The sequence below is a fragment of the Ambystoma mexicanum genome, chromosome 1p, assembly GCF_040938575.1.
Source record: "Ambystoma mexicanum isolate Mex_15411 chromosome 1p, UKY_AmexF1_1, whole genome shotgun sequence".
In the NCBI taxonomy this organism is placed as follows: Eukaryota; Metazoa; Chordata; class Amphibia; order Caudata; family Ambystomatidae; genus Ambystoma; species Ambystoma mexicanum.
Window position 1 is genome coordinate 1,073,372,199 of NC_090921.1, and position 19,236 is coordinate 1,073,391,434.

The 19,236-nt window shown below is 46.4% G+C and overlaps 1 protein-coding gene across 2 annotated transcripts in view; it reads right to left on the minus strand.

Moving 5' to 3' along the window:
- Positions 1-13,519: 13,519 nt before the first annotated feature.
- The window catches only part of NTRK1 (neurotrophic receptor tyrosine kinase 1), a 336,100-nt gene continuing 330,383 nt past the window's right edge, over positions 13,520-19,236 (minus strand). The window contains exon 17 of one of the 2 annotated variants that reach the window (XM_069604563.1): positions 13,520-15,168. In XM_069604563.1, coding sequence (XP_069460664.1) covers positions 14,983-15,168 — 186 coding nt within the window. In that variant the 3' untranslated portion in view covers positions 13,520-14,982. The remainder of the gene's footprint in view (positions 15,169-19,236) is intronic. The other variant, XM_069604566.1, reaches the window with a different exon arrangement.

The window sequence follows — 19,236 nt, forward strand, 5'->3', positions numbered from 1 at the left end:
TCCTTTCCGCTCGGCATCCCTTCTAATGACTTCGGGGTCTGCTTCCGGCTGACCTATCGGGTGTCTCACGGTGTGGATGTGAACTTGATACTTCATCATCAGCTCCACAGGGGTCTTATTGGCGGTGTCGTGGGGGGTATTGCGGTAGTCCTGCGGAAGGCTACAGAGCGCTTGTTTTTCTTGATTGAAGCCATGAACCTCTCAACCATTCCATTGGCTAGTGACCAGCGGGTTGTGATCTTCTGATGGGTGAAACCCATGTGCTTCGCAAAGGTCGCAAACTCATGTCCACTCAACGGTGGACCATTGTCGGACTTGATGGTGTCCGTGATTCCCAACTCGCTTATGACTTTGTCAAAAATCACTGCCACCTGGGCGAATGCGTGGATGTTGACTTCTTCACTATTGGAAATCTCAAGTGTTATGATATGATATGACATGGCATTTATAGCGCCCCTATACACAAGTGTTTCATCTATGATGAAAAGCAGGTAAGATAGCTCAGCGGTTTGAGCGCTCGCTGCTGCGATCTGAGCGTGATCTGCTGGTCGCAGGTTTGAATCCCAGCAAGGCCAACTCAGCCTTTCATCCTTCCGAGGTCGATAAATGAGTGCCAATTTCGGTTGGGTGATATTGTATGTAAATATGTGCTCTTTAAAGCGCTTTGGATTAAGGTGCTATATAAATAACACATCATTAACATATCATTATCATTATGAAGAGTAACAGATACTCTCCTGATTCAAGAGGACCATAGAAATCCACGGCCACTTTTTCCCAGGGTTGTTCAGGCATCTCTGTTGGTTGAATTGGGGCCATGGCCTCGGCTCTGGCTGTGCATTGACAGGCTATGCAGTTTCTCACCCACCGGTCAACCATTGCATCTAGAAATGGGAACCACACATGGCACCTCAGCTGATTTTTTGTGTTGTCCGCGCCTCAGTGAACCTCATGGGCTGTCTTGATAACTTCGGACCGGAGGATCGGTGGGATGATGAGTCTGCACCCTCGCAGGCGTATCTTTACAGCCAGCTCCGTGTGCACCTTGGCTAGTCTTTCCAGTTCATCTCTACATGCTCCCGGATGGTTTAATACAGCGCGCCGGTAGTCCTTCCATCTATTGTTCTCTGTCAGCCTGATCGTCAGCGCCATGGAGGGGTCCGCCGCTGAGGTTGAGGCGACGGCTTCCAGCAAGATGGCTGGTTGGAGTGCATTTGAGGTGACGTAGTTAATGTATTCTGTGTCGCCGGGTCTAGGCATAGGCTTGCCAGACGGGTGTCTCGATAGATCGTCTGCCTGGTTGTTCTCTCCCCCAGGCCTGTGGATAATTTTGAAGTTCTATTCTTGGAGCCTGATGCCCCACCTTTCGATCCTCAGAGGCATCTTGGTCCTGGGCTTCCCAAATAGTGACAGCAGCGCTTGGTGATCAGTGATGAGGGTGAACCTTTTTCCTATCACAAAGTTGTGGAAGTGTTCACATGCACACATGGCTGCCAGGCTCTCCTTCTCGGCTTGTGAGTATGCAGACTCGGGCGGGGCTAATGCTCAGCCGGCATAATCTACAATGTGTCTGGGATGTGCATCAATCCCGTTAGTCTGAGCTAGTAAGGCTCCCAGTCCCACCGGGCTGGCATCTACTACAATCTCGGTGTGCCAGTCCGGGGCAAAGTATGCAAGCCTCTGGGCTTCCACTAGGGCTTGTTTTATGGTGTCAAAAGCCCCTCGACATTCGGGTGACCATGTGAACGGGACGTCCTTCTGTAGCAATCTCCATAGAGGCTCTGTGATAGAGGCATAATGTCGGATATATCTTGTGCAGTAACCCGCTATCCCTACGAACGTTTGCACATCAGTAATTTGACGGGGTTCCTGAAGGTTGAAGATGGTTGGCGACCTTGTCGGGGTCTGGTGTCATGCCATCTGCAGAGACGATGTGCCCGAAGAACTTCAGCTTGGTCTTGCTGAATCGGCATTTGTGTGTGTCAGACCTGCTCCCTCGATGGCGGCACACGTTGCGAGCAAGGCGGAACGTGTTCCTCACGCGACCTACCGAAGATGAGGATATTGTCACTGTAGTTCAGTGCTCCCTGCACCGGCCTGATGATTTGTCTGGTGGCCTCCTGGAAGATTTCAGCTGCCGATGAGATGCCGAAATGTAGGTGTTTGTAGGGGAAGAGGCCATTTTGTGTTGCAAAGGTGGTGATACCCCTTGATTCGGGATGGAGCTCCATCTGATGATACACCTGGTTGAGGTCAAGCTTGGAGAACGAACAGCTTTGTTCAGTTGAACGATCATGTCCTCTATGCGTGGTCCTGGGTGTTGTTCCCTCTGGATGGTGGTGTTGGCCATCCTCATGTCCACGCAGAGTCTCAGGCATTCCCCTTCCTTTGGCATGATCACCAGTGGTGAGACCAATGGGGTCAGGCCTGTAGCTGGTTTGATGACACCGTCATCCAGTAGCTGACTGAGTTTGCTCTACACTGCAGCTTGTAGGTGAAAGCCTACCCTGCTTGGGTGTTGGGGGACAGGCCGGATCGATGTGTCTATGTGCAGTTTTATGGGGGGACCTTTCATCTTGCCTATCCCCTTACACAGGAGTGGGAATTTTTCCAGGATCATGTCTTTTGTTATAGGGCCTTCGGATGGATGGCCATCCCACATGGTGCAGACTTGGTCTGTAACGTCATTGGGGGGAGCAGTGGAACGGATGGTGTTGCCTTCATGTACATGAATGTCAATGAGACCCAGGCAGGACGCTGTGCGGTAGCTTGGTCGGGCTCCTGATCACATGGATGATTGTGGTGGTGGACAGGTATCTGTGGACGAGCCGGCGCTTGAAGTATCCGACGGAGTGCAGGGGGAGGTCAGCTCCCCATTGGAAGATTTTGCATACTATTGGGGCCAGCGCCGGTCTGTCAGGTATTTGGGAAGCTCCTTCTCTCCCATGATGTTCACTATGGCCCCTGAGTCGACTAGGAAACATAACTGTCTCCCACATATCTCCACAGGTATCCTAGGTGCTTATCTTGCTCCCCTCTCATTCATAATGAGGTTTACGTATTCGTCTTGGACATATTGGTCGTGCTGGTCACTTTCGTACTCCAGTACTTGGGGTTCTGCTGAGTATTGACTTTGGCGTGGTTGTGGAGGTCCATCGTATTTGTCTCTAATCCATGGGTTTTGGTCATCAATTCCAAACTCTTGGGGGTCCTCTTCCAGGTATTGATCCATCACTACCCTCACGTACCTTCTCGGTCCTTGCTGGTATGGGTGCATCTGGTATGCCGAGTTCTGCGGGGTCTGATTATACACCCTGTTCTGTGGTGGTGGCGGCATGCGTTGCATGGGGAAAGGCCTGCTTTGCCTACAGACTGATTGGATATGGCCTTCTCTGCCACAGTTTCCGCACCTCTGGGTGAGCGTGGGTCAGGACCCTGAATGGGGGAATGCCATTCTGCAGCAGTAACACTGCCTTTGCATTCTGGGAGCCGTCTGGTAGCCTCCTCCAGTGTTCTTGTCCCCAGGTCTTGGGTTGATTGGCTGGACCGCTGCGATGAGCTCACTCTTATCTTGCTTGGGTGTGGTGCCCCCTGACGTTTAGGTTGCTTGTGCTTCCACTCTCTCAAAGATTCTGGCCATTTCACTGACTTCCTCGATGGAAAGCGGTTTCTTGAACAGTTGTTTCTTGAGCGTCTGGGATATGGACCCTTCAATAACCCTCAGGCGAATGGCTTCATCCAGCGAGAAGGCATGGAACTGGCACTGTGCCTCTTTGATTCTTAGGCGAGTGATGAATTCATCAACCGTCTCCTCGCTTCTCTGGGTACACTGATTGAACATGAACCTCTCGTAATCTCTGTTGGGTTCAATCACAAGTCTTTTGTTAAGGGCTGTGATCAGTGCTGCGAAATCGGGCTGCTCCTCAGCAGGGATCGTCTTGATGAGTGTTTTGACTTCATTTCCGGCAATGATAAGTAACATACTGCGTAACTTCGGTGAGTTTTCCTCACCTGCCGCCGCAATAAAGTTATTGAATTACTCCAGCCATTCAACCCCGGCGGGCCTTTGTCTGCCTGCGGGGTCATGGAAAATGGGGGTGGCACGCGCCATGCAGTGGCTGTTGATCTCATGGGGGTGTCCTGTATGACCTGAGGTTGCGCAGCGAGACCAGGCGGTGAGCTCATGGTGGCAAATGGGATAATTGGGTGCCTGTGTCCCTCGTTATGGTGTCTTTCATAGGCTGTGGATGGTAGTAACGCTCCCTGGCGGCAGCTGGAAGGTGGCAGATAGCCAATGTCCAGGGAGCCCATGGGGTAGGGTGATGGTAGTTCCTAGCGTGTGTGAGTGTTATTTTGTGCTCACATCCACAAGGCATTGCAGTGGGTGTGCAGGCAAATCTGTAGGTGGAGCCTGCTCCAGTTCATGATGTCTTTTATTTATTTATTTATTTATTTTTATTATTATGGTTTTTTTTACTCCTTTGGGTAAGGGCTGGTGGGGCCCACCTCGGGGAACTACCCCCCATCCCTGTGAGCGGGGTGTGCCTCAGGAGCTGTGCTGTCATGTAGCAGGCTTCGTGGGGTGCAGAGGGGGAGGGGCCACCCACCTGGAGCTGCATGAGCTCCGATGCTTGTGCGTGCACCGGCCGCTGGCGGTCCTCTGCGCGGCAACGCATCGAGCGTTCTTCCCCCTCTGTGCCGTGTGTCAAGTGAAGGTGCTGCCATTACCAAGAGGAGGGGGTGGCCTGGGATCGGTCCTGCCGTGCCGCGGGATCGCGGGGCCAGTAGTGGAGAGTGGCTGTGGATACGGCTCATGGGGCAGCCGCTGGAGTGGTGGCAACGCAGTGGGATTGCGCGTGCTATGAGGAGGAGGGCTCTGGTGTACAAGGAGTCAGCCTCGTCGCAAGTTGTTAGGGACTTCTGACCAATGGAAATAAGGACGCACACCAGAGAGGAACAGCATATGTCTTTCTTTATTCAATAACCAGTAACAAGTGCTTTACCTTTCCCTTTCGTTCCTCCTCCCTGCTCCCACGTCATGACCCATGTGACCCTGTCTCTATCTTTAAGAGACAGAGGGCCTCATTACGAGTTTGAAGGCAGCCATGGAGCTATTAGCTCCATGGCTGCCTCCAAACCGAGCTCCATTACCGGGTTCCTGCAATGGGGACTTACCGGGTCATTCCGACATGGGAGGACCCGGTAAGTCCTCCTTGCAGGAACCATTCCCCATTCCCATTTGAGCCCCCACAGGGTTCAATGGGAATGGGGAGGAAGGTAACAACGGGCACATCACAAGTGTCCCGTTGTTACCTCCCTCTTCCCCTCGCGGAACCCGGAAATGACGTCTGGTTTTACCAGACGTCTGATCCGGGTCCCGCAAAGGGAACCTCGTAATACACGCTCCCGTAATGAAGGGGGCCGGTCCAGTACCGGCCCCCTTCATTACGGGAGCGCAAGCCTCGTAATGTGCTAACATTTGTAATTTGTTCATTTACTTCGTTTGTTTAGTCAGTCCCTCACTTGCCTTCAAGGGCTCGTGATCAACCAAAGGCGTTGCTTAGTGGCAACCCAGAGATTTTCCCAGAGATGTAATATTACTATGCAGCCTATGCAGAGTAGGTGTGGTGGGCCCGCCATTACTCACCTTACCTGTCCCGTTCTGTCCTGCCTGCGCGCCGCTGCGACTCCTCCAGTCACATGGAAGGAATGGAGTCCTTAACAAGGAACTTCATTTGCCAAAGTGCTTCTGAGACCTAATGACCGCTGCCCTAAAATGGCGATTAAAAGCCTGAAGATGAACCTGGCCTGGAATCACTCCAGGCCAGGGCCCTGACTCTCTGCTCCACATGCCTGATTTCATGATGCAGTAACGGTTTTACCGCTTCTGATTAATAGTTACGGCAATACTTCAGACTAGGTAATACAACAATTTTGGGTTTAATTGAATCTAACCTCACATGTTTTTTATGCAATATTTGGGTCGGGAGTATAGCTCAGGGATGACACGTTTGTCTTAGAAATAAAACAATACAGAGCAACGCACGTTAGAATCCCTTTCACTTATTAAATGTTTAAAACATATTCATTGAATTAATTTTTTTCTGTATTTAGAGATCGTTGCAGAAAGAGATCTAGGGATGTTGGTCCTTTCCAGGGGTCAAGTTCTAAAAATAAAAGTTGGGGGACTCATCACCAAATGCAATGGGATGTGACGTCGCCATAAATTAGCATATCAAGGTGAATTATGTACATATCATTAAATTGGCTTTGTATAACCGCCCAAATTGCACAGGACTAATGGCAGTTGCCTTTCATAAAATGAGCACACACACTCAAAACCAAGAGAGGATAATGTATTCTAATGGTGTTTTTGAAAATGTTAAACGTTGTGTAGGTTTTTACCAATACGAATGTTTTCCCTAGAGCTTGCAGTACCGAAATAGGACATGTCACCTTTAGTTGTTTACTAATTTTCATCAGGTTATATAGTGCAGCGGTGAAGTGTCAGGCCTGCACAGCTGACGATTGGGTTGGATTCCTGGGGTTTGTTTAAATTCAAAGATTCAAGGAAGACTTTCAATGTTTCTGTTTCTTATTTTAGCTGGGGTGGGTATGGAGGCTGAGCCCACCCTCTAAAAAAAGTGAGTGGACTCGTCCACCCGCTTGTACCCTCGACTTTACCCCTGGTCCTTTCCTAGAGGCCAAACCTTTTTCCATCCCAGAGGTCTCTCTGTCTGCACCATCTGACATTCTTACTACTGGCAAGCCCCTGTGCCGACTATCCCCTTTCATCACTGTACCTGCCCGCAAGTACCCTTGAAGGATGCTACAGCACGTGCATGCAGAAGTACTGCACTGCCTTTCCGAAAGGCAACCACAGTGGACAGGAAGGAGTCTTCTCTTCTGCCAAGGCCACAGCCACAGCGTGGCTCCCCCCTTCCTCTGCGTGTGGGGATCTTAGCGTTGTAAGATTAACTATGTAGCATGCCTGTACATCTGCTATTCTTTCTCATGTGTGTAAAGGTAGATGATATGAAACACGTGATGGCACAATGAGGGTAGTGACATTTTAAGCGCGTGGGACTCTTAAATGTTTGTCCATGCTTTGTCACAATTCCCAAGTGCTTTTCGAATCCTGTAGTGTCACCCATTAACGGAAAGGGAGTTTTGGTCGCAGAAGAATTCGTCGAAGTAGGTTTCTTTGAATGTTTTACATCGGATTTTGCCCCAAATATATGTGGTGTGTGGGTTTCGGTGAATAATTCATGTAGGAGTCTTAAGGGGGATGGGTCTGCCCCCGCATTTATTTGCAGCAAAATCGACCATTAAACAAAAAACAAATCGATGAAAACTTTTCGATATGATCACATAGAAACCCATTAATAACAACTTGATTACACTTCCTTTCTTTCTTATGTGCTATTTTTACTCGTGCAAAATCGCAGAAAGTTCCTTGGGTATCTACGCTGCCCTCGTAAATGGTAAATGCTGTGATGACGATCTGATAATGATGTGCAATTTGAAAGGAGTGACCTCAACGACATCTTGAGTCTACTACTCTGAAATATATAGAAGCAGCTATGAAAATTCGCTATGGAAAGATGATGCGCAAAGAGAGTTGTTGCCTCAGAAGAGAGATATCACAAATGCGCTGTGGAGGCACAGGCCGCGCAACCAAAAGAAAGATGGAATAGAAAAGAGCAGATGCTGACTTTTTTAGTGAATAGAACAGTTATACATTGTAAAGCAGGCTTAACCACACAATGATAGTTTTGAGGATCTCACACTCCTTATCCCCTTTCAGCAGTAGTCTGCAAATGTATGTTTTCAAGGTGATGTCATAGTTAGTTGCCAATAAAACTAACCAGGACCTCCATAAAAGCAAGACATTTTTAGTTCATTATTAATAATTGCAACTTTAGATGGGAATCGCATGTCAGCACATTAAGAGATGCTGAAATACTTTCTTAGAGGGATCAAATAGGGTCAGGAATAGTCAAATATGAGTGACATTGTACACAACGTGTGCGATCTTACATCAAGAAAGGTTAACAAAAAGATCACTGCCTCAATGCTAACCCATTGGGATGTCTATGGTGTGAGAGACGGCTAGAGAGAACAAGAGATGGAAAGAGGCCCATACAGGCAGACTCTCTGTCACTCTTGTCCAGTTGGGGATTCTAATCTGTGACCACCCCGCTTGAATCGTTCTGTTTTCTATGTATTCTTCCCTTGATCTCATTTCCATTCTTTTTCGTAGCAATACTGGATAAATATATAATGAATTGCTTTATGTAGACAACATTTTAGTATCATGTATAAAGTACACAATTGCACTTGTACACATCACAATAATTTACCATCGTTACTACTTAGAACCTAATAGTTATTATGAAATGGAAGTGTGAAAGTGTACAGTAAGTGGCACAGTTTGGTAACCATTTGTTTCAGGCCCTGCCCCCAACCGCACTTACGCCCTCATACATTTACACACCACCAGCTTTCAAAATCATCAGCCGCCACTGCATGTTGATGCAGCACAGTGAGAGGAAGCAGAGCGACCATTGAGACCAGAGAATGGAGGCCGACTTGAAAAGAAAGGAGGGCCAGGCCATTGTCAGAAGATGGAGTCGACGTAGTGTGAGGCGGACAGGCGTGTTATATTTTGTTATGTAAATCGCTCTTATACCATGAACTGTCGCAACGTGAGTGGTCTCTTGGTGCTTTGGCAGATCTGCAATGGGAGGGGATTGCCGGTTTGTTAATGGGGTTTGAGAGGTAGAAGAGCAAGTGAGCTTTGTTGTGCTGTTGGTAGCTTCAGTTTAGAGAAACCGGTCACTGAGCATTGGTGCGTTTTCGGTTGGTGCCGTCATGTGGTGTGGAGGTCTGGTTGTTTATGGTTTGGTTTCATGTTGGGTGTTGTGAAGTGCCTGCGGTTTGTGGTGCGGTAGAGGTATGGTTGTGTTTAGTTAAGAGCTTGGAAGTGAGTGTGCAGAGTTGTGAGTTTTCAGTATGGTTAGTTAGTAGGAATACATTTCCTACCCCCAGCAGTCCATCTAAGTGTGACACAGTAGTGTTCCCAGCAATCCATCACTGTGTGGCACACCTCCCATGCCAAACAATCCATCCAAGTGTAACACATTAATGTTCCTGGCAATCCAAGTGTAACACATTAATGTTCCTGACAATCCATCTAGGTGCGGGACATTTACTACACTTAATCCATCTAATTGTGGTACATTTACAACCCATAACAATAGATGTAAGTGTGGTACATTTCCTACCCCTAACAATCCATTTAGGTGTGGTGCATTTCTTACCGCCAACAATCCATTTAAATGCAGTACATTCCCTACCCCTAACAATCCATTTAAGTGCAGCACATTTCCTACCCCCGACAATCCATCTCAGTGCGGTACATTTCCTACCCCCGACAATCCATCTAAGTGCAGTACATTTCCTACCCAAGTGGAGTGGGCGGGACAGGAATGAACGAAAAGAAGGGGATCAAAAGGTGTTCAGCAACGAGGAATGACGAATGCTGGGTGTGTCACGCCAAAGGGAGGCAGAAGTTCTGGCCACTACCAGCGATTATTACCTGGCATATCTGCTTCTGAGTTGGTTGCGCCACCCACACCCAACATTTGAAAAAGCGCAATGACAAAGAGATGTACCGAGAGTGGAATTTTAAAGTCCTATGGGCCAATCTAGAATGACACATTGGGTCTCATTACGAGGCGGGCGGTAAGGGATTACAGGCACCGGTAAGGGCACCGGTGCCGGTAATCCCTTACCGCCCTACTACGAGTTGCCTTTGCAGGTCCTCCCTTAACGCCTGGTTTTTCCAGGCGTTAAGGACGGGACCCGCAAAGGGACTCTGGAGCTAATAACTGTACCGCAATTTGCGGTACCGTTATTAGCGCCTTCCCCATTTCCATTGAGCCCTATGGGGGCTCAATGGGAATGGGGCAGGGCCCTGGTGAATGGGGAATTACCGGTCCCACCAACCTTGGAATGGACCGGTAATTGCTCCATTCACTAGGGCAGAGTCGGAATGAGTTTGGAGGCAGCCATGGCGCCAATAGCGCCATGGCTGCCTCCAACCACGTAATGAGGCCCACTATGTGCAATAATAGCTGGCGTGGCAACATTCCTTTTTGCTCAAAGGAATACATTCCAGAGGCACCCACTCTCCCCTCACCTGCCTCCTCTTTTGCCTCCGCTCCCCCGCGGCCGCCTCTCCATTGCCTGCCATCATGCTCCTCTTCCCACTTTGTATTGGGTCAACGCCAGCCTATGAAAGTATTGCTAGAAAGCATTGACGGACTTCCCATAGTGACTGCTGACTGTCCACTGATCAGCCACTTCGGAATGTTTTTTCTCCTTTTAGGCTTTTAGGAAAGGCAGTAGTGATTCTACAAAGCAGCCAGTCCCCGGTGCTGATAGCCTCGTCTCCCTGACACCCAGTCAATACGTGCAGTGAGCTGCCCAGAAGCCCAATTTATGAACCAGAGCAAACGGGGGGCACATATGGAGGGCTCAGAACACATAACTGCTGTATTGCCAGAGGCTCTGGGCAATAGCATTCGATTAATCATTCCATTCTGGGCATTCTGATTGGTTTAGTGAAGGTCAATGATGACTTGTATGTGCTAAATCAGATTAAATTATGAAAACATGAATATCAATAACATAAAACGGGCAATAGCCATTGAGTTAATGTTGTCCCAACAGGTAATGGACATCCACAACAAAGAATGAATCATACGTTGTTGAATCATGGACTTCTGCCAGAAAACTATTATATGGTCCCATATCTGAGATCTTCCTTTATTTTAAATGTGTGTGTGGAATCTGAAGGTGACCCTCCGTCCCACAGCAGGGTGTACATTTTGAAATTCCTAGACACGTTTATTCCTATGGCAAATACCTCTTTAAAAGCACCCCGGAACAGCTGTAGTCTTGAAATCTGACCCTGATAAATGGGCGCCCATTATTCTACTTGTGGCACCAGACTTGTGTTTGGGAAGCATGGTCGTGGTGTTCCAAAATAAGGACGAAGAGATAACCTTGTGAACTATAAATTGGTCGCTTTGTTAGATATTGGGGTGAAAGTGTTTCTCAACCTGATCCTCAAAGGGCCACTGGAATTGGGCTGTCATTTGTAACATCATGCTCTGGTCTGCAAATGTTACTCCACAATTGTCGTTTTTCTGGCCCTTCGACAACTGCTTACAAAAACATTAAAAGTCCAGGAAAGGCCATGTTCCCTTTGTTTGGGGGATTTTTTGAGAGACTTGAAAAGTTCAATGGAATAAACGGCATGGACAGGGCACAGCCATGTTTCCTCTTGACATTGCTCATTGCACTACCCAGAAATATTTGGCTCAAGAGTTGAACGTGCCAGATGGGAGACTGCCCTATTTTCAACATACATTCAATTCACAAAATGGCATCAAACAATGGTGCATATTAACATCCTTCATATTTAACTACTATTTGGCAGACCAGTTGATAAAGTGCAATCAAATTTCAGTGTTTGTCCAAAATAGATTTACTGGCCCTCTCTCTGCCTATTATGATGCGCAGAACTATCTTCTTGGAGTTGATCTCACTGGGTATGAAGAAAGCTTTAATTCCACTTCTGGCTATGATGGGAACTGTCTGATCTTGAACCACCTAAAATAGAATGTGATTATTTTTTCCGAAAATCTAAAATGGTAAAAAATCTTTTGCCGGTCAAAACCTTGGCAGGTTTATAAAAATAATTTATTTAGGCGTTGAGTTGAACTCTAAACCTAGGGGTACAAATACAGTTATTCCAAACACAGAAGGCTTGCTTACGCTTGTGTTGAGTTGTAACATGTCTTGCAGACGCAGGAAAGTTAGTTTTATTACATTTTGTATGACAATATTAGGCTTAAAATTAATGAAGTCAAGTAGGACCATTCGTCCACAATTTTAGTGAGTGTGCGGGTAGAGTTCTGGACAGAGTCTCCCCAGACATGTTGTTGGTGTGTTCTATTATTTAGTACTTGGGAGCAAGTCCTTTTTCCTAGCAGCACCCCCTTATCAAAGGTAAAGGTACTACTATTAAGAGAGCTTTTCGAATGTTTGGTGACTTGGTGAGCGCAGTCCCCAGTTGTATAATTATTGCTTTAAGTCAATGACAGCTGTCTTTGAAGGTAAAAAAGAGCCCTTGGCATAATATGGCTCAGAGGTGTGAAATAGTGGCGGAATCGATCATGCTGATGCTCAAGTATGGAAAAGGGTCGCGTGAGACCATAAAGCCACTCCAATTCAAGCTCCGAGATAGGATCTGGACTTTGTGCCATTGAATGTGTACATTTGTGGTGTCGGGTGTAAATCTAGCGGTAACACTTTGACAAAAGAGAGAAGCTTTTGGGGTATTATTCACAATGACGTGCTGGGAGTAACTCGACTGTTGATTTCTGAACTACAGAGATATTTGATGTTCTTAAACTGCTTCAACTGCTTAACGCTGTAGAAACTAAGCCGAGAGTTATGCATAGTAAGACTAACTGCAGCCTTGGAATGGAGGAAGAACAGCCCAGACGCCGCCTGACTGCCACAAATCCGCCTCTGGACAGATTGGAGGCTTACCAATGCCGAGATATCTTGTTGAGTTCCAATCAAAAGAAGACCTGAACACATGTTCAATATTGTGTGTCGTCACGGCCTGTTATACCTCAGTGTTGCTGTAATTTACTTATGAAGAATCATGCTAGTAGACTTTGTGGTGAGGGGTTGCAATTTCTTCTACAAATGCTCTTTTATGATACACATTTGAAGGATATTAGGTGAAAATTCATTCAACCATATTTCCCAACACATTGATAAGAAAGCCATGTGTTCATATGGGCACTTGTAAAATAACCCATCAAATGTATCATGTTGTACTAAGATTTGCAGATCATTTTGAAAGGGTGATTGTGAATGGCAATCATTTGGCAATTGATAATCACTATCAGCAGCAATTTTGGTCAAATGTCGAATAGGAACTGACATCTGTTACTGTTGGGGTTAGAAAAGAAATGGTTAGGAATGTTTTTTTAATCTTCACAACACACAAATGATCTAAACTGAAATTGAGTGCCACAACAAGTGATATGAAATGTTAACTTATTTTTGCGCAGATATCGTCAACAGACTCCAAAGAGCCACACATGTGTCCTGCATCTTCATCACCCATGAGCTGCCCATGGCACCAGAGAGGCCTTTTAAGGGGGACACTTCCTGTCTTCCTACACCTATGACCATGAAAATATGGACCCTCGCTCTAAGTTCAGGGTACGTTTACTCTGAATTTTAAGAAACAAAAGTGTAACACCGTCCAGATAGCAATAGTTCACTGAGTCCTAGTACTAATGTATAAAGAGAAAAATGGGCTAATAAGATGTTTGATTTGAATCACTCACACCCCACCAGGCTCCACATGTACTCTGTGGAGCTGACTGTACCATGCAGGGATCATGCTTAGACAGACAAGACACGCTACAGAGCCAACACATTTATTATACTTCTTTTCAAGAGCCCTGAAACACGAAAGAGCTCAAGACCCAAAGTGCCAACGATCAGCAACAGAAAGATGAAAGAGCAGAGTGACGGAATGTCCATTCCACTTCCAATGGTCTCTGATATGAGTTAGCATTACTAATTGATCAGCGCTGATTGTGTCTATCGTGAGTACAAGAGACATAAATTTCAATATTCACATTTCCCAAAGGCCTTTCAGGTGCCGAATAATGATTAATTCTTAATATGGGTTCACGGAAATGTAAAGTCAATTTCAAAATGGAAGGTTCCAGGGGGCTTACATCAACAGTCAGCCAGGGCTACAGTGGAGCATTGTCAGAATGAGATAATCCAAGATGGATAAGCTCCCGGAAGGTTGGTGGTAGCGGTAAAGCCTAACCCAGTAGCCTGTGGGATGGCAGGCACGAGTATATGATGCGTTCATGCTTCGTAACTCTATATCATGTTACCTAAACTATGGCAGAACAAACAACTTTTGTATAGGCAGAGTGGGTAGGGTTGGCTCCATTACACAGTAAGTGAAAACTTCTTAATGAACATATTCATTGAATTAACAGTGCTTATATCTTAAGTTATCTGTACAGAAGAGCCGGTGTACTCACATTCGAGGCTCCAGGCCTAGAGAGAATCCAACAAACAGCGTGAACGTAGAGTCGCGTAACAAGACTCAGGGGCAGTCCAGCCAAATATCAGCAAACACAAAACACATATCATGGCGCTATGAAACGGAAACAATCTCAGTATTTTCATTCTGAATCCTTACTTGATGAAGCATTTGGTTCCATTATATTCCAGCGTATAAATTACAAGTGATAAATAACAGGTTTCTTAATAAATTATTTACAAAATTAATAGCGGACCATTTATATTACACTCAGATTTTAAGCCATAAAAAACATGGACACATTTTTGGTGTGTATTTCCCTTCTTTGTTTCACAAGTTCTTTGAGCAGCTTTGAAAAGAGAAGACTCCTCCGGCAGGAGCTCAGGCGAGGGTCACTTATCCGGGTGAGGTGCGCATTATCGACTGTAGGAAAGAAAGAGCTGAAGCAGTAGCAGCAAAGACTTTGAGTCAGCAGACAGGCATGTTGAAGGGTTACCATGCCCTGATTCCAGAGCCGTCAGCAGTATATGAGGATTTGGCCTGAGAAGCAGTCGGCTCAACGAAACACATGTCCTTAATGCACTTTGGCCATTTATTGACTAGTGTGACCTACAATGTTGGCCTTGATTGGGATCAAAGCAATAATGCGCCTCTATCACACCCCAACCTACACGTGCTCTCCAAGTCACGATCTTTGGCTTGTCTGATGTGGCCACCATAGGTTTCTCGGATACATGTCATTGGGAGGCAGCCGTTGCTTGACGTTACGTTACTACAGCCAATAAGAGTGGGGTCTACGTTCCACTCTTCCTTCCTTGCTACTTGAGGATGTCCAGGTAGACAGGGGGCGCTTTGACCAGGGCTTGAAGCCGGCTGTGGATTTCCTTGATGTTCAGCCTCTGCTGGGGTTCCCTCTGCCAGCAACCTTCCATAATATCGTAGACTTCACTTGGGCAGGTACGAGGCCTCTCCAGCTCACGGCCCTGGGTGATGCATTCGATAGCCTGTCAAAGACAAACATACACACATGAAATATCTGTATAAGTGCTTTAATGAATGCCCTCTTCCACCTGCACTGCCACTAGATAGGAATATACCCTACAGAACATGTTTTCACTTTATGAATGTTCACACCAATTGATGACCACTGACCTGTTCTTTTCGAAAACTTTATCACCCCTGCCGACATCCAGCCTTTGTATAATACTCTGTCTACCCAACTTACTACGACACTAACTTAAGTATTAAAGGCATAACAACTGAATGAGCATACAAAGTCCTGAGGACAGCAGTGCAGCTCAGTGGGTTTGTAGGTCTGTTCCATTGAGGCTTTGGACTGGATGATTGAACCTGGTTTTGGTACTTTTTTGATCATCTTTTTGGTGATGATAAAGTAAAGCCTTGTGCCTACACCCTAAGTTGTCCTGGCTATAATTATCATCAAAGGTTGCTAAAAAAAGACTTCTCCCATACATTATATTTGAGGGCAACGTTCTACAAATTGTGGGGTGAACCCTATCTTGTGGAGGGGACATCACTGCCTTTAAGGGCGCTGCAAGCCAATTCCACAGCTTGAAGAATCATTCATAGCTGCTTAGCCTGAATTGCAGAAAACATCAAACTCTATTAGAGTTGGGGGTTGACACTGTGGCTCCATCCGATTCCTATGGCCAAGAGATGAAACACTAAATGAAAGGGAGAGTAAGGGAAGAATGGACCGGAGTGACAGTAAGAAGAGACAAAGCGAGACTGAAGATGAGACGGAACAGTAGAGCGAGAATTGATACAGTAAACTTTAGGGAGACAGCACATGAGGGAGATGTGGGGGAATGGGAGCGAGAGAATGAGACGAGGGACAAGAGAGAATGGGAGTAAGGGGCCAGAGATAGAGCGGGATGGAGGAAGATGCTGATGGAGAGAAAGACAACAGGATGGGAAGAAGGAGAAATGATGTAATGGAGGAAAACAAGGAGTGAGAGAAAACAATAAAGAGTGAAACAGAAGGAACATGAGGGAGTGGAAAAGTGAACTGAGCAAGAGCCAAGAGACTGAACAGAAGGGAGGCAAAGGAGAGACGGAGTGAGCAGAAGAGTGAGAATGGAAGGGAGAGAGAGAGAGAGAGACAAAAGAAGGTGAGACTCTAGGCATAAAAGAGAAGAGCAAGAACGGGAGGGAGAAAGAGAAAAGGCAGAATATTAGCAGGTTTAAGGAGTGAAGTAAGAGACTGCATGAAAGAAAGAGAAAGCGAAACATTTGTGGGCTTAAAGTGTCTGTCAGTCAAGAAACAGGACAAGTGAAGAAGAAAGAGAGAATAGGGCGGCACAACGGGGGCGGAAGCAGGGAAGCAGTGTGAAGAATGGAGATATAGCTATATGCACACATGAAACCAAACACCAAGACACAAAACAGTGCCAGGCCCGCACTCAGGGACCACTGGATAGCCATGCATTACCTGAATGTCAAGTATATTTTCAAAGATGACATTTAGTCCTGTAAAACTTTCCCACGGTGTGGGAGGCCGCTTAGGCAACATGTTTTGCACCGTCCGGGTGCTTGTTCATATATATATATATATATATCACAATTTGAAGAAGCCTGTTAGGGTGAAACACGTTATTGTGTGTTTTCTGTTTACCTTGTCCACCTCATGAAGAATAAAGGACTTTAACAGAGATCCTTTGTCTGTGTGTTCGGGTGGGGATTGGTATTTGAGGAGGAGCGCTGCCGTAAACTGAGTGGAATCAGCTTTTCCCCCCTGTTTGATATATATATATATATGTGTGTATTTATACATACATTCTTCACACACATATGCATATTTATATATTTATCTATAGAGAGGCAGAGGGGGTGGAGACAGGGAGAGTGGGTAAGTAACCATAATGTCACAATATTGCTGTTTGCTAGGCTGTGGCTCTACTGCACTGGGATTTCGGTCCTTGTTGAATCACACTTTGATGTGTACATGGTGGGCCCTGTGTGGCCCCCACCCTCCTGCATTGAAATGATCTGGATCATGAGATGCCTGGAGCAGACCACTGTCCCCAGTCCTCCACTACATTTGCATACATGTCAGCTTTCCCTGATTTTGGATGGTGTTACCATCCTTCTTACTAATATTTAATAATTATGTTAATGAAATAATTAATAGATCCTGTGTGTTTTTATCTAGCCCTTCATGCCAGAACCCTCCAACTTAACACATTTAAAGGCATTATTAAGCGATTTATTGGTACTTAATCTATAAACGTCTGAAGGATGAACTGCTTAGTCAGCTCTGATGTGGGATTCTAACTTGTGAAATGCAGGATGGCCCCATGACTCTGCTAAGAACTTAACTGGTAAACTGCCTGCCCCCCATCTCAGAAAGGATGATTTGCTGACCAGATTCTCCTGTTGCCAGCTCCATGCCATTACAAAGCAGTTATTAACTCAAACAAAGTCTATTTCAGTCAAAAAGTAGAGGAGGCACTGAACAAACCAAAGACCCTATTTGATCTTGTTCAATCGTTATCTAACTCTGAGAAAGGACATGCCTTGGTGCCGCCCTCACAGGATTTGTGTGACTCTCTGCGTTTTTTGTGACCAAAATATCTACCATTCCCGACAATATAAAAGACGAGGTGCCCTCGCCTACGGCTGTTAGGGACTTTATTGAACCCCTTTCTGCAAATGGATCCTGGTCTACGTTTCCTTTCTTTTCTAACTCAGATGTATTGTCGTCTATCCATCGACTTAAATCTGCCTGTTTCAGTCCTGCTTTCGACCTGGGAGTGGCACTGAATCTGTACTGAATTCTGTGCTTGACGACTTGGTGCACTTGGTAGATCGGGGGGGGGGGGTGGGGTGTCAGAGAAGTTCTGTTGTTAGATCTCTCAGCTGCTTTCGACACAGTGGACCATTCTACCCTGGTCTCCCATCTCTCGGCAGCTGGCCTGTCTGGCCAACTCCTGGACTGGTTTACAACCTTTTTGTGGATCAATCCCAGTCAGTTTCCTTGGCTCCATTTTGCTCTGGCCTGTCTCTCTTTTCTGTGGGGTCCCTCAGGGTTCTGCGCTGCCCCCTATTTTGTTTAATGTTTATATCAGATCTCTCCTGCTCCTCATTCAGTCTCATGGGTTCTGCTATTACTCATATGCAGACAATACCCACATTTTGGTCCGTTTGGACCTCACACAATCTGAGACAGCTGTCCGCCTTAGGAAGTGCCTGGAGGACCTGGGGACATGGAGGAGGATGAATTGGCTAAAGCTTAATGGCAGTAAAACTGAGGTTCTGGTCGTGGGTACTACATCTCCCCACCCGTTTTGAAGCATGGTCTTTTGGCCCTCATATCTTGGGCCGCTCCACACACCTGTCTTGTCAGTCAGAAACCAGGGGGTAAATATCTCTGCCTCCGTGGCCATGGATGAGCAGATTGCAGCCCTGGTCCTGAGTGCATTGGATTATTGCAACTCGCTCTATTTTGCACAGCCTGGCTATTTGATCAAGCGGCTACAATTACTCCAGAATGGTGCTGCCAGATCTATTCTTCACCCCCCCTTTTGGAGCCCATATGTTTCCGTTGCTAAGGAAACTGCATTGGCTTCCCATTGCAGATCGGATCAAAAGTCCATGTGCATCGTACATCGGGCCTTTTATGGTCTTGGGGCAGAATATCTGCAAGAGATATTCCTGCACTATGTGCCCACTCACTCCCTGCGTTCCCAGTCAGCTCTTCTTGTAGTAGTCTCTCAGTTTACACTATCTCGATCAGGGGGGCAAGCTTTTTCGGCGGCAGCCGCTAAAGCCTGGAATGACCTTCCCTTTGCTTTACGGGGGACTGCTGATCATCTTGTCTTTCGCTGGTTACTTAAAACTACACTATTCTAGAATCTAGAATCAGTTGTACCATTAAATTCCCCTCTCCATGCTACCAGCCCCATGATACCTTAGAGTGTACGTGCGCTTAATACATATTGTTAACATAACATAACATGCCAAAAGCATGGTATGTAACTGTCCTGCTGTATCAATGTCCTGAGTCGCAGAGCCTGCTCTACCAGTGGCACCAGCAGGTTCGGAGGTCGCAG